A 13,879-nucleotide genomic window follows, 5' to 3' on the forward strand; every position below is an offset into this window, starting at 1 on the left:
ATATGTGTGTGTGTGTGTGTGTGTGTGTGTGTGTGTGTGTGTAATATATTATATTTTATAAAATTATAAGAGAACCAAATTTTTTAACGTACTGTTAAGGAGAATGAATCTATGAATCATGCTATTAGGAAATATATTTTGTCAGACTCAGATCAAGGCAAATTTCTGACTTTAAGATGTAGGTACAACTCAAAATTTAAACCTTTCAGTGTTAACAGGAGAGCAGAGCAAATGTTCGGGGCTGATTTACAGGACAGTGTAAGGCCCCGCACAAGCTGTTGAAACCTTGCCATCCGTATTGGCCAATCAAATGCTCACGCAATCCTGGGCCTTTCCAGTGTCAGATCTAGTTGCTTCTATCTTGGAAGGGATTATCCATGATTAATTCTCACCCATATCTCTTTCAGCATGCCTGACCATCTTTTCCCTTAGAGAAGATGAGGACTCTGTCCACAGAGTCACAGAACCTATGACTAGAGAGAAATTTCTGTGGAACAATAACTCTCAAAGTTGAATGTAGGCTAAAATCCCTGGAGAGTTTATTGGAAATGTGGATTTGTGGTGAATGGGTATATACGTGAAATCTCTATATCTTTCAATCAATTTTGTTGCAACTTACAACTGCTCTAAAAAATTAAGTCTATTTAAAAAAAGGAAGAAGAAGTAGAACAGAGGGCCAGCAGGTGGCATAGTGGTTGAGGCACTGAACTCCCATGTGGTCGGTTGCAGTTTGAGTCCCAAACCCAGTGTCTTGAAACTCACGCCAGGCACGTGTGTGTGTGTGTGTGTGTGCCCATAATTCTGAGAGGAGAATGGAGCAGAGGGGATTGTAGCATGGCCGTTCCCTCACTTTCTGTCTTTGTGGTGAGCATGTGCACCCTGTAGTAAAAATCTCTCTCCCAAAAAGAAGGAACATATTAATCACAAGAAAAAAATGTAAACAATTAACCTACACAGTAAAAAAAAATCAAATAAATTAAAATATATGCAAAAAAAGAAAGGAAAAAAGAAAGAGAAAAGAGAAAGAAAGAAAGAAGAAAGAAAGAAAGAAGAGAAAGAAGAGAAAAAGAAAGAGAGAAAAAAGAGGAGAAAGAAAGAGACAGAAAAAGAGAAAGAGAAAGTAAGAAAGAGAGAGAAAAAAGAGAGAAAGAAAGGCAGATTCTGAATCCATGAGTCTGGGACAGTGCCAAGAGTCTGGGTTTCTAACAAGCTCACAAACAGTGCAGATGAACAGGTCCCGAGACCACATTTTCACTTGTAGATGGTGCAGGCCATCTGATCCATTCCTCCTTCTTCACTTGAACTATGACTATAGTGTGGTGGAGTTAGAAGTAGTGGGAAATTTTGTTAGGAATAGAAATTTTACTCATACAAAGGCCATACCAGTCATTCAGATCATTTAAGATAGATAAGAAAATTTCAGTATCCCAAGAAGGGCTCTGTTGTATCAGCCAAAATTCTCCCTGTTTCATTTTCCTCTTATTTTATATGCAATATCTGTGGTAGAGTCATCACTTCCACAGGTTCTCCCTAAATATTTAGCTTGGTCTTCCTCAGTGGTCCTGCACTTCAGATCACTGGGAAAGCCTTGAGCTCTTCCAATGCCTTGCCCATACCTCCAGCCATCTAATTACAATGGTATGCATGTCACCCAAGCACAACATTTTTCTCAAGTTCTCCAGGTAACTTCAATACACAGCCAATGTTGAGGACTACTGTTCTACCTTTTCTCCATATGCCCCTAAGAATACAGGACTCATGAGACGCATGTGACCAACGTTATTCACCCTCATTTAGTCAGTGAATATCTATTCAACATCTATTTTAAGAGCTACATGCTAGGGAGAAACTGCAAGTGTATCTGGGAGAACGCGTGTGTGCCCAGCGAGTCACTGCTTCTGAGGCTGGACTTCCCACACTGTGCTCACTTCCTGCTCTTGGGCCTGCATCCTCCTGGCTAAAGAGGAGGACCTTTTGTTGCAGTGCTCCTGGCCCTGGCACTTCCATTTTGCCATCGTCCTGGGTCTGTCTTGTGTTTGTACATCTCACTGTGTGCTGGGCTCCCTGGGGTCCTGGACAATGTTGCCAAGCATTGGAAGGAGGGAACTTGAGATTTTTTTGTCCTCATGTGCCAACTTTCCCCTCCCTTCTCTCTTGGATCTCCCCACCCTCCCGCCCACTACCACCTCTACCCCAGATTGAGAGTCAGTTATGGTTTACCCTTCTGTGCAACATGTTCCTCTAGCCTCAGCCTCATGGGCTTTTCTGTGTTATCACAGGTGAGGCTCAGCTGTCTCCACAGTCGACAGGAACACTGCATTGCTTAGGGCCTGCTCGTCCAAAGTGGGGTCCATGGACCCATGTAACTGGTGCCCAAAATCCCAAAAGGAAAATGTAAGAGAAGGAATTATGGCATGGCCATCCCGCCTGAGGAGTGATTTCTAATCTTCCCTCTCTCCATCTTTCTCCAGCAAGCGCACGTGCCCTATGGCAAAAGAAAAAAAAGAAAGAAAAAAAAAAGAAAAGAAGGCCTTGAATTTGTTCAAGTGACAGTAGCAAGCATTATACTTCACTTGGGTCCAGAGTTCTTGGCACATAAAGTATTGAGATCATTTGGGATCAAAAACTTTTCCGGGCAGTAGTTTTCACTAGAGACCTTGGTCACAGAGAAGAGCCTTCTAAACGCCTGATTATGAGAGGCCTCCAGGCTGAGAGTCCTGTCAGTCTGGATTAATGCAAAACATACATCTTCACTCACTGAGCAGCTGGATAAGGTGGCTCGTTAGATGGCATTCCTTGTGTTGTCCACCTAACAGTAGAGGATGTCTTTCAAGCACAGCAAGTTTTAATTTAGCAGTTACAAGGTCTTTGTGTTCTTCCACAAAAATTATCCACTCAGCTGCCTCTTAAGACAGCTCCTACTGATAACACTAAAACCACATCCTAGAGTAGGAGTCGTCCAGCTTGACCGTACATTCGAATCTCCAGGACGCTTTAAAACATACTGTTTCCTAGGTTCTTCAAGGGATGCTGACTGATGAGTCTAAGGGGAGACCTAGATTTGAGGCCCCCAGGTGAGTTCACCATGCAGTCAGCTTTGAGAGCCACTGTCGCAGAAGAAGGGTCTTATCTTCTGACTTACCGGTGTTCGTGCAGCGAATCTAACAGCTGCATCCCATTATTTAGATATGTTAAAAATAAGAGTGTCCATTCACTAGCTATGTGCCCTTGGAAAAAAATCATTTGAATTCCATCAGCCTAGTTTCTTCTACTCTAAAATAGAGATATTCTCTAAAGTAGGGATAACGATTACATCGGAGAGTAGTGGTTACTTAAGTAAAATATACGGGGTAACTAGGACAGTGCTTAGCACATTATAGGCACTCAACAGAATGCTGGCTATTGGACAAGGCTCTATTCTGAGCACTCAGAAATGGCCCTGGATGACCTCTGAGTCTGATAGCATAATACAGGCGTTGACAAAGGAGTTCTCTACTAAGAACAGACTAGTGAGGTCACAGATCTCTCCTGAAATAAGATCAGGGAATGCTCTGAAGGAGGCCCTACTTGTTTTGTTTTTGTTTGTTTTGTTTTTAGGTTTTTGCCATAGGGGACGTGCTTTCACCAGAGAAAGACAGTGAGAAGGATGGTGGGGGGGCAATGGCCATGCCACAATCCCTTCTCCTCCAGTCTCTTTTTGGAATTTTTGAGCATGCAGGCACACACACCCAGTGTGACTTTCAAGCCTTCCCGTCCAGGACTCTTACCGCTGTCGGCCATGTGGAAGTCCAGCGCCATAACCACTACAGCACCTGCTATGGTTCTAGTGGTTCTTTACTATCTTGTTTTGTTTTGTTTTCATAAGGTTTTTGCCATAGGGTATGTGCACTCACTGAAGAGAGACAGAGAGAGTCAGTGAGAGAGAAAGTGAGACATCACCCTTCAGGGAGGATGGCCACTCTACAATCCCTTCTTCATTCTCCTCTTGGGATTTTGAACATGAGCACACACCTACCTTGTGTGATTTTCAAGCCTCTGGGTCTGGGACTCGGATTGTGGTTGGCCATGTGGGAATCCAGCACCTTACCCACTATGCCACGTGCTAGCTCTGTCCCTAACTCTCTTAAGATGAAACAGAACGGAACAGCGATGACTGAAGCAAATTACTCATGTGTAATACCCTCTTCTCATGGGAGGAGAAACTCAGCCCAGAAACTTGTTGAGAAGAACGTTGTCATAAAGTGTCAAAGGGCATCCAAGGAGAAAGTAATGTATCTCAAATTTGAGAATTTTATGGTTTCTTCCATTTAAAATGGTATCAGTGCTATGAGCCTATAAAAAAGCCCATAACGCAAACTGACATTAACGTGTGATGAGGAATACCTTGCAGGGAATGCAAACCAGAACTTTCTTGGACTTTAAAAAAAAAAATCTAATCTTAGGTTACTAATTAAATATCTTAAAATAAAGATATTCCTTATTTTTTTTCTTTTTAAAATCTCTGTTTATTTTGGGCTGGTAGGTGGCATGGTGGTTAAAGATGCTGGACTCCCACATGGTTGAACACAGTTTAAGTCCCGGACCTGGCAACTTGCTTTCTCATTTCCCCTCTCTTCTCTCACTCTGTCCCTCTCTGGTCAAATTAAAGTAAACAAATAAAGTTAAAAAAATTATTTAAAAAAAAAACCCCTCTGTTTATTTTAATGTGAACGTATGGTGTGTCTGAATGTGTGTATGTAAAATCACATTTAAGTAAAAAGCAGGATTTTTGAAAACAGAGCAGTAGCACCAAGTAGAACCAAAGGACTTCTGCTGGGCTGAAATGCCGACGCCCCGAAGTGCTGCAGTAACACAGGAGGGCATAAACCCACACGCTGACTGCTCTTGCGAAAGCCATCCCAAAGGTGCTTGTGGTTTTAAATCTCCACTTGAAAAATTCAGCCACTTTGGCTGAGCTGATAAACTTCACATTAAAGTAGATTCTAAAATGTAGGATGTTTTTCTAAATAATTAAGCTGCTTGTAAAATAATTTAAAGATATGCGATGTTAACTGAGTTCTGGCCTTCTTCTGCTTCCAGAGTGGACTTGAGGAAACAGAGACCTGGTTATGGTATTCAAAAAATCTCTAGTCATTTCAAACCAATGCGCTATCCTGGCACGTAAGACCGCTGCCACCTTCTCACTGGCCCCACCTTCTCCTGACTGCTCTGTGGTACCCGTCTCTGCACCTCTGCTCACTCCATCTCTTTTGAGAGTGCCCCTTCCACTGTGTGTCTTTGAAAACTTCATCCCTTCTTGACACAGCTCAAATGCTACCTCCTCCCAGGGCAACTGCAGTCCCCACCTCCACCCTGCTTTCATCCTAACTTCACTCCTCACGCACTTGCTGCTTCATGGAACTTCGTGTCATTCCTGGAGCAGTCGACGCACTTTTCCTTAAACTAGCAAATATTTGGGAAGCAACAGTGAGCAGCACTGAAGGGAAAAGAACATACTTTTGAGCCAGTCAGCCTGAGCTAAAACCACGGTTGTTGGGCAAGACACTGGATTTTCCTGAATTTCAGCTACTTCATCTGTGAATGATGAAAATAGTTCCAAATTTGCATGGGTTGGTAGGAGAGCATTTATGAGAACATGCAGGTAAATATCCCCAATAAAAGGCAGTTGTTAATGCTACCATTATTCAGATAATTTTCCCTACTAGTTCCTTCACAGTACTTTGCAGGATCTTACCCTCCATAGCATTTTCTGAATTGAATGGAAACAGCTGAAAATTGATGGCATCTGTTGCCTGGATTTTACAAAGCTATTAGTTTTTCAACATCTGTTTTGAATTTCAGAGAGAAATTTCCATTTTAGGCTACAGCAGCATTTTCCTGTGTCATTTCAATGTGTCTCAATTCTGAAATGATGATAACTTCTGCTCAATTGACTCCAAGTCAGCAAAGACAGGAGCCCCGCCCAGCCATGAGTGCCTCTGTGCCGCCTAAGCTTTAGGGAGCACAGCCCTCGGTACAACAGCCCCAGGAACACTGTGATCTTGTGATGACACTGCCCTTTGCTCAGATGCTTACAGAGCAGCAATAAGGGAGCCCAGAAGGCTCTTAATTATGCACAATGTTGCAAGACAGGGAGAACACAGGTCGTAGAAACCTTGTTTCCATTGAAGTCTAAGAGTGCTGATAATGATACAGGGTGTGCTTATAGCGTGTTTCTAATCACAATTATTGAATTCCTTTTCTGGACTCCCAATTTCCATATATAATACTACAAAAGAAGCAGCCAGTTTTATTCTCAGGAGTTTGCGAATTATTTCCTATGGAAAGCAGCGTTTTCTAAGCCACCATGCTTCGTGAAGCCTCTGAGTCTTTTCCTCTTTCTAATATAAATGTAACACACAGGGAATGTCAGAGGAAAGCATGGGGCCGGGGTGTGGAGAAGGCTCAAGTTCCAAAGGAAAATATTCTGGTTCTTGGAAATATGCTACGACAGGGATCTAGCAGATGGTGTAATAGTTACATTGCTGGACTTCCATGGCTGCAGTTCAAGTTCCAGACCTGGTGGCTTAACGCTCACACCGGGCACGAATGCATGTGTGCCTAAAATCCCGAGAGGAGAATGAAGGAAAAGAGATTGCAGTGTGGCCATTTCCCCTGGGAAGGGGGTGATTTCTTGCTTTCTGTCTCTCTATCTCTCTCTGTCTCTCTGGGGAGCACACACACCCTATAGCAAAAATATCTCTCTATTAAAAAAAGAAAAGAAATATGCTAGAACTATCTAGGAACAGAACCAGTCATACTAATTATGAGACATAATAGAGATCATATTTTTGCTTCATTATGAATAACTCAATTATCCCCATCCACATAGAAAATAAAAATTAAGAAAAAGGGATAGGAGTAGTCTTTTCCTCTTTCTAATATAAATGTAACACACAGGGAATGTCAGAGGAAAGCATGGGGCCGGGGTGTGGAGAAGGCTCAAGTTCCAAAGGAAAATATTCTGGTTCTTGGAAATATGCTACGACAGGGATCTAGCAGATGGTGTAATAGTTACATTGCTGGACTTCCATGGCTGCAGTTCAAGTTCCAGACCTGGTGGCTTAACGCTCACACCGGGCACGAATGCATGTGTGCCTAAAATCCCGAGAGGAGAATGAAGGAAAAGAGATTGCAGTGTGGCCATCCCCCCCGGGGGGTGATTTCTCACTTTCTGTCTCTCTATCTCTCTCTGTCTCTCTGGGGAGCACACACACCCTATAGCAAAAATATCTCTCTATTAAAAAAAGAAAAGAAATATGCTAGAACTATCTAGGAACAGAACCAGTCATACTAATTATGAGACATAATAGAGATCATATTTTTGCTTCATTATGAATAACTCAATTATCCCCATCCACATAGAAAATAAAAATTAAGAAAAAGGGATAGGAGTTGTCAGAATCCCAGAATTTTATAAAAGAAACCAGCTCGCCTTAGAGTACAATAGTATTTCAGCACCGAGGACAGATCCCTACAGGGCTTAATGCCCACCCATCTTACATAATTAGCACATTTAGGGGGAAAAATGTCTTAAATTTCCCTCTCCACTGTTTATGCACATCTACATATTACTTTTATGAGCGCTAGTTAGGTGTCAGACCTTGGTCAAATATTCAAGAACTCAGCCAGTTACAGATCTCAAGGCAAAACTAGGAGAGAAGATGAGCAGACAGACAAGTTAGTAAGTAATTATAATGCTTATATGGCAAGTGGGAATACAGAATCATAATTCGTGTGGAAGCCAGGGGAGAGGAAGAGAAACTGTGCTGCAAGAAAGACTGACAATGGCGTCAACATTTGAGCTGGAGATGGAAGACAGAGTGAAATTTGCCAGACAAAAAATGTCATGCAAGAGTATATAGTGTGTTCAAGGATTTTTGGAAATGTGATTTGATGTGACTGAAGGCGGGTTGAGTGGAACATTAAGGAATAGGAAGATCAGATCAGCAAGGGTTTGTGTCCCAAAATAAGGAGGTCAAGCTTTCTCTTGGGAAAACGGAAAGCCGTTGAAGAGTTTCGAGCTGGCCATGCTCTGACCAGATTTGTGTTAATATTTTAGAAGTATCGTTCAGGCATCAGGAGAGAGGATAGAAACAGAAGTGAGAGAGAAGGGCAGCTAAGGGGACATTTCTCCATACGGTCCCGGGAATGGGGAGTGACTACCATAACCATGGTTCAACAAGGGAAGTTTATTCGGCCCAACCATCATCTGCGTTTCCCATGTTATTGTGTCCCTCCAGATTCCTCCAAGAAGATAAAGGATGTCTTGGCTGAGTTTAATCAGGGTGGGAGCCTCAAACAATATGACCCACAGGAGGTAAGAGCCTTCCCCTGACAAGCTTTAAAACTCCCGTGTTCCAGCCTCTCCTTAATCGTTCTCCTTTGGGCCTAGCTGGCCTTGTGGACTTGCTACTCAGTGTATTTTCTCCTAAGTCTCAAATGGGCCATTAGTGCTATATCTCCCCAGTCCGTCCCCTGCCACTGCTGCCTCCCGCTGGCCTCCAGACTGCATGGTGCCTTGTCTGCTCAGACCCCTCATTTATCCTTCTCTCTGCGTTCTCAACTATCAACTGTGTTCTCTACTGCACTAAAAAAATAGGAACAACCAGAGAAGGTCTTCGCAAGCTCCCTCACCCCTCGTGCACACCTGCCTGCGCCTTTCCTCCTATACCTGGGGTTGAGCTCTCCAAGCCTCTGTCCAAGTGCAGCTCTTGCACGGGTGCCTTGGTCTCGTCCGCTTCTGGCCCATGGACAGCCGCTGCTTCAGCAGCACAACTCCCCCACCCCCTTCTCCCGCATCCCTTCTTCCTTTCCTACTCTCTGTCTCTACCTCTGTCTCCTCCACATCATCTCTTCTTTATATAGTAGATTTTTGCCCCATAAACATGAAACATTCTGTTAACTCTCTTATATTAAAAACATTCGCCAGACCCCTTTACAGAGAAACTGTGCAAATGATTTGTCTATACTTATTGCCTCCAAGTGCTCTGCTTCTGCCTTTATTTTTTTTTAAAGAGAGATGTTTTTGCTATAGGATGTGTGCACTCGCTGGAGAAAGAGACAGAGACAAAAAGAGAGAAATCACCCCCTAGAGGGGAACGGCCATGGCACAATCCTTTCTCCTCCATTCTCCTCCCAGGATTGTGAATGTACATGCACACGCACCCAGCATGAGTTTGAAGCCACCGGGCCTGGGATTTGAACTGTAGTCGGCCATGTAGAGTCCAAGGATGTGACCATTACACCATTTGGTGGTCTCTTCCTGCTTTCTTTTTTTGTTTTGTTTTCTTTTGTTTTTTGCTTTGTTTTGGTTTTGGAGAGGTTTTTGCTATAGGGCACGTGTTCTTGCCAGACAGAGAGACAGGAATCGAAAAATCACCCCCTGGGGGGATGGCCATGCTGCAATCCCTTTTCCTCCATTCTCCTCTCAGGATCTTGGGCATGCACGCACACGCGCCTGGCGTGAGTTTTAAGCCACTGGGTCCAGGACACAAACCACAGTCGACTACATGGGAGTCCAGTGACATAACCATTATGCTAACTGCTGGTCCCCCCATCCTGCTTTCTTAAAAGCCCTTCAATCAGTGTGTGACACCCACTCCTCCATTAAAGCAGTAGCCAAGAAAAACAAGGATTTCCATGTGGCTAAACTCCACGGCCGTTTTACTCAACACTGCACACTCTTGGTTTTCCTCTTGCCCCTCTACTTAACATCTCCTGATGCTCAAAATAAAATTAGGCTCTCGGGACCAGCAGTTAGCGTAATGGCTATGTTGCTGGACTCCCACGTAGTTGACCACGGTTTGAGTCCCGGACCCGGTGGCTTAACCTCACGCCGGGCGCGTGTGCGTGTGTGCCCAAGATCCCAAGAGGAGAGTGGAGGAGAAGGGATTGCGGCGTGGCCATCCCCCATGGGGGGTGATTTCTCGCTTTCTGTCTCTGTGTCTCTCTCTGTCTGTCTGGCAAGCGCACACGCACTATAGCAAAAACCTCTCCAAAGAAAGAAAGAAAAATAAATAAAATAAAATTAGGCTCTCAAACTCAACATGAGCTAACACAATGCCCTTGAATTTCCCCCATGGAGCCTGCTCTTCCAGCAGTCGTTCCCATTTCAACGAATGGTGACTCCACTCTTCGGTTTATTCAGCCTAGAGCTGGAGCCACCACTGGCTTTTTGCTTTCTCACATCCCACGTCCAGTTCATCACCAAAGTCCACCACATCTACCTTCAAAATATAAGCAAAACCTAGCCGCCTCGCACCACCTGCACCACCATCGTACTCTGAGCCATCACCCGATTTTCCCCAAATTATTGTGAGTCTTCTACGTGGACTCCTTGCTTCTGCGCTTGCCCTTTAAAGTCTATTCCTCACACACATCCGAGCAATCTGTTAAATCTTATGTTGGAGCTTGTCACTGCCCTGCTCAGCAATCTCACGTGGTCTCCCCAACCCTGCCCCGAGGGCAAGTCAAGGTCATTGGAATCTGCACCTCTCCTCACTCTCTGAACTCCATTCCTGCACTGAACTCCATGCCTGCTGCCCTCCACCTCCTTGTGCCTTCCCAGCCCCCTGGATGCTGTCAGATCAGCTGCTGGTGTTGTAACCTCCCGCCCCTGCACCTGCCCATTCCCTCACCTCCGCCAAGTCGACACTCACATCGCCTTCTCAGGGACGTCGCCTTCTTTAAGCCCTCTTCGCCAAAATTTCCTATCCTCCAGCTCTGTTTTATTTCCTCCTTAGTAACTATCTGCCACACTGTATCATTTACCTAATTTTCTGTCTCTTCCTCTCTATCATTTTTCTTCACTGCTGTGTCTCCCATACCCAGAGGAGTATTTGGCCCATAGCCAGAAAGTATTCAATAAATATTCGTTGAATGAATAAATGAATGAATGCCAAGACTTCCCTCCACTTTCAAAGCCAACTCATGTGCTATTTCTCGAGCATCCAGGCACTGTGCTGGGCACGGTGGAAGGTGGACAGACAAAGAAGCACAGTCCCTGGCCCCCAGAACTCACTTCCTACTGCAGAGTCCGGCTCAAGAGCCATGACCTGGAGCCATCTGGCCTTACGTTGGGTTTCTACCTCAACCTCTGACCTGGAGCCATCTGGCCTTACGTTGGGTTTCTACCTCAACCTCTGACCTGGAGCCATCTGGCCTTACGTTGGGTTTCTACCTCAACCTCTGCCGTCAACCAGCAGCGCGGCTTTGAATAATAATAGTTCTCCTCTTTGGTCCTAACTTTTTCATTTGTGAGTTGAAGATAACGAAAGAAAAGTGAAAACCCTGAAGTTTGTGTCTGGGTGAATCAAGTGCAAGAAGTTTTGCAGTGTCTAACACATTGGGGCACTTGGGAAATGGTACCCATCGTTTCTCCTCTTCATTATTACTCCAGGGCCCTTTTAGGAGAGCTCATTGCAGGAAGTGACTGATCAGCAGGACTAATTTGGGGAAAGTGGCCTTTCTTATTCACATTGCTGGCCATTCAGCAAGCCTGAGTCAGTGCCTTCTCTGCTGGGCTCTGGGCATGAATCAACAGAGCCCATCCCCTCAAGGTGCACCGAGAGGAGCTCTGGACAAAATGCACCAGTCCCTGGGAGAAGGAAGTGAGAAGGAGGCTGCAGAAGACCAGTTACAAGGAATATTCCTGAGGAGACGCCTGCAGAGAAGCTGGCAAGCCAGCAAAGAATTCACTGCTCCACACTCCCCACCTTCAGCTCCAAAACACACGTGAACAAAGCTTGGCAGGGCTGCTAATCAGCTGGGCCGCCCTGGGCCTGTGAGTGGGAGGGGAACAATCTGGTCAGGGGCCTCAGGGCCCGGAGAGCACAGGAGCTTTCCCCAGCAGGGAGTGGCTTGGCTGTTTCAGAGCACAGCCGTCCTGCCTCCAGGCTGGCCCGCTCTGCCCTTGCACTGCTGTGTCCCAGGGGAGTGCTGTCATTCTGACTTTATTCCTCACAGTGCTGCTGACTTCCAGTAGGTGTCATGTCATGGCATGGGGTTGAGGAAACAAGGGTTTAATTTCTCTTGAGCTTGACGGCTGACTGCTGCTAAAATGTCTGGAGAAATGCGTTAGCTGGGGGAAGGGGCAGGTTGCTAGGGAAGCTAGGACGAGAACGCAAGTTGGCAGCAGCCTTGCCCCAGTATTTCTGATTCTCCAGAGAACAGAGCACGGCAAGACAGAGTCGGTAAGACCCAGTGGGGCAGAAAGAGCAGGTGGCAGGTGGCACCACGAGCCTGCCGTCGGAAACACCTGAGCACAGACCCCAGCTTTGCCGCATACCTTCTGACCTTGAGCACGTTACTTATGTTGTCCAAAAAGGACAGCAACCGTCACACTGTTGTCTTGAGAATTAAAGTGCCCGATAAACTCCCCATCCCGTTCTCCCTTCTGGACCTGCATAAGCATGAATGCTCTCTCTTTAAACAGAGTGCAGCACCAGCAATCGCCCACCTCGTTCCTGCATGGAAGTTGCAGCTGCTGGAGGAAAACAGGGCTCCTTGAGCCTGCACGGTGAGCACGCCCAGGGTGTTGCTCCAGAGCTCAGAGAATTGCCAGTGTGCCTCCTCGTGGCTGGTTGTCTGGATCAGGCGTTCGGGCATAATAGCTAGCCACTCTGCCCAATTACCCGTTATGCCTTCGCCAAGCAGCTGCTTGCTCCCAACCTCTGCTCCTGAAGAACTCGCTCTTGCATAACCCAGATAGCATGTGGCGATGGCACACGGTCACGTTTCTTGGCTTGAAGGGTGTGGCGGGAGACACTGAGCCCACTCTGAGTCCTGTGACAGATCCTGCAGCAGGACCCCCGGACAGGAAGTAGAGGGTCTGGCTTATGGTTCTGCTCTGCTGATAGCTGGCTGGGGCAGATCCCTGGCTCTCCTGCACCTCGATGCCATGAGGAGACCCAGGACTCAGTGCCTTCTGAGGCTCTTCTGGTTTGAATACTCTGTGTTTCTGAGTTTATTCTTTATCACCCTGTTCCCTGGAATAGGGACATGCATCATCGTTTTCTGTTTGTTTTTTTTTTTTCTTTATTTTTCTTTTTAGAGAGTTTTACTAGATAATATATGTACTTATCTGCCAGGGTCCAGCCTCGGCTTGGGTGGGTTATCTCAACGAAGGCGGCGACGGTGAACAGAAGACAGAGGCCTCGATGCCTTTTCATGCATGTCCTATGCCGAACACCCCTCAAAGATCGCTCTCTGAGGGGTGACAACTGCTAGGAATTATCGTGCCTTTTTATTGAAAATGTGTTACAAGTAAATGGGAGAGGGGCTAGTGTTTCAATTAACAGCTCATAAAGTTTTTAACAATAAAGAACATAGATTCTATTCAGGGTTTGATTAAGGGTGGGTCTAGTGCAGTTACTATTCAGGGGTGGATTCAGGGTGGATTAAGGGTGGATTAAGGGTGGGTCTAGTGCAGTTCCTCAATTGTAGGTGGGTCTCCATGGAATGCAGTTTCGGGAAAGCGGTTCCGGAAAGCAGAGATGATTATCAGCTGATGCGGCGTAGCAGCCATCTTGTGATTACTGGGAATGGTGCTGAGAAAAGAAAATCTCAAGAATAGATATTAGTTCTTATGGATCTTAATAAAGAATGATACTTATACAGTTTTGTAGGGATCTATAACTTAATTTGATGAATCCTAATATATTTATTTATTTCACTTGGAGAGAGCGGGAGGTGTCCTGGGTTGGCCTAATCCTATTTTACATAAAGAAAGGATTAAGTTTACTTTAAATGTATTTTGAAGGGCCTTCCAAAGGTCAAGATTACTTCTGCCTAGAAAGAACTTCAGCCCACCCTCTATTGTGACCATGGAGATAAAGCA

At 45.3% G+C, this 13,879-nt stretch overlaps 1 protein-coding gene across 3 annotated transcripts in view; it reads left to right on the forward strand.

Moving 5' to 3' along the window:
* The window catches only part of DGKG (diacylglycerol kinase gamma), a 235,291-nt gene that overhangs the window by 52,851 nt on the left and 168,561 nt on the right, over positions 1 to 13,879 (forward strand). For all 3 annotated transcript variants that reach the window (XM_006171475.2, XM_006171477.2, XM_027769454.1), the window contains exon 3: positions 8,283 to 8,359. In XM_006171475.2, coding sequence (XP_006171537.1) covers positions 8,283 to 8,359 — 77 coding nt within the window. The remainder of the gene's footprint in view (positions 1 to 8,282; positions 8,360 to 13,879) is intronic.

Source organism: Tupaia chinensis, unplaced genomic scaffold (genome assembly GCF_000334495.1).
Source record: "Tupaia chinensis unplaced genomic scaffold, TupChi_1.0 Scaffold149658_1, whole genome shotgun sequence".
NCBI lineage: Eukaryota > Metazoa > Chordata > Mammalia > Scandentia > Tupaiidae > Tupaia > Tupaia belangeri.